The 297-nt window shown below is 70.7% G+C and overlaps 1 protein-coding gene across 1 annotated transcript in view; it reads left to right on the forward strand.

The window, feature by feature from the left end:
• The window catches only part of GPR88 (G protein-coupled receptor 88), a gene marked incomplete at its 3' end in the record, with an annotated part of 752 nt that extends 461 nt beyond the window's left edge, over positions 1–291 (forward strand). The window contains exon 2 of the mRNA XM_010017112.1: positions 71–291. Within this exon, the coding sequence (XP_010015414.1) occupies positions 71–291 (221 nt within the window). The remainder of the gene's footprint in view (positions 1–70) is intronic.
• Positions 292–297: the final 6 nt, after the last annotated feature.

Consider the following 297-nt stretch of genomic DNA (forward strand, 5'->3'; position numbering starts at 1 on the left):
CCCCTGTGGATGCCCCGGGAGGCGGTGCTGGGGCTGCTGCCGCCCAACTCCTCCTCCCTTCGCTCCGCAGAGTACCGGCTGCTGCGAGGGGGACTCCTGGGCCTCGGCCTCACCGTGTCCCTCGCCTCTCACCTGCTGGTGGCCTTCAACAGGTACGTGCTCATCACCAAGCTGCCCAGCGTGTACCAGGCCCTCTACCAGCGGAGGCACACGGGCTGCATGATCGGCCTCTCCTGGGCCCTCGCCCTGCTCCTGGTCCCCCTGCTGCCCGGGCTCTGGACGCCGGGCTCTGCCCAG

The sequence above is a fragment of the Nestor notabilis genome, unplaced genomic scaffold (genome assembly GCF_000696875.1).
Source record: "Nestor notabilis isolate BGI_N333 unplaced genomic scaffold, ASM69687v1 scaffold396, whole genome shotgun sequence".
Lineage (NCBI taxonomy): Eukaryota > Metazoa > Chordata > Aves > Psittaciformes > Psittacidae > Nestor > Nestor notabilis.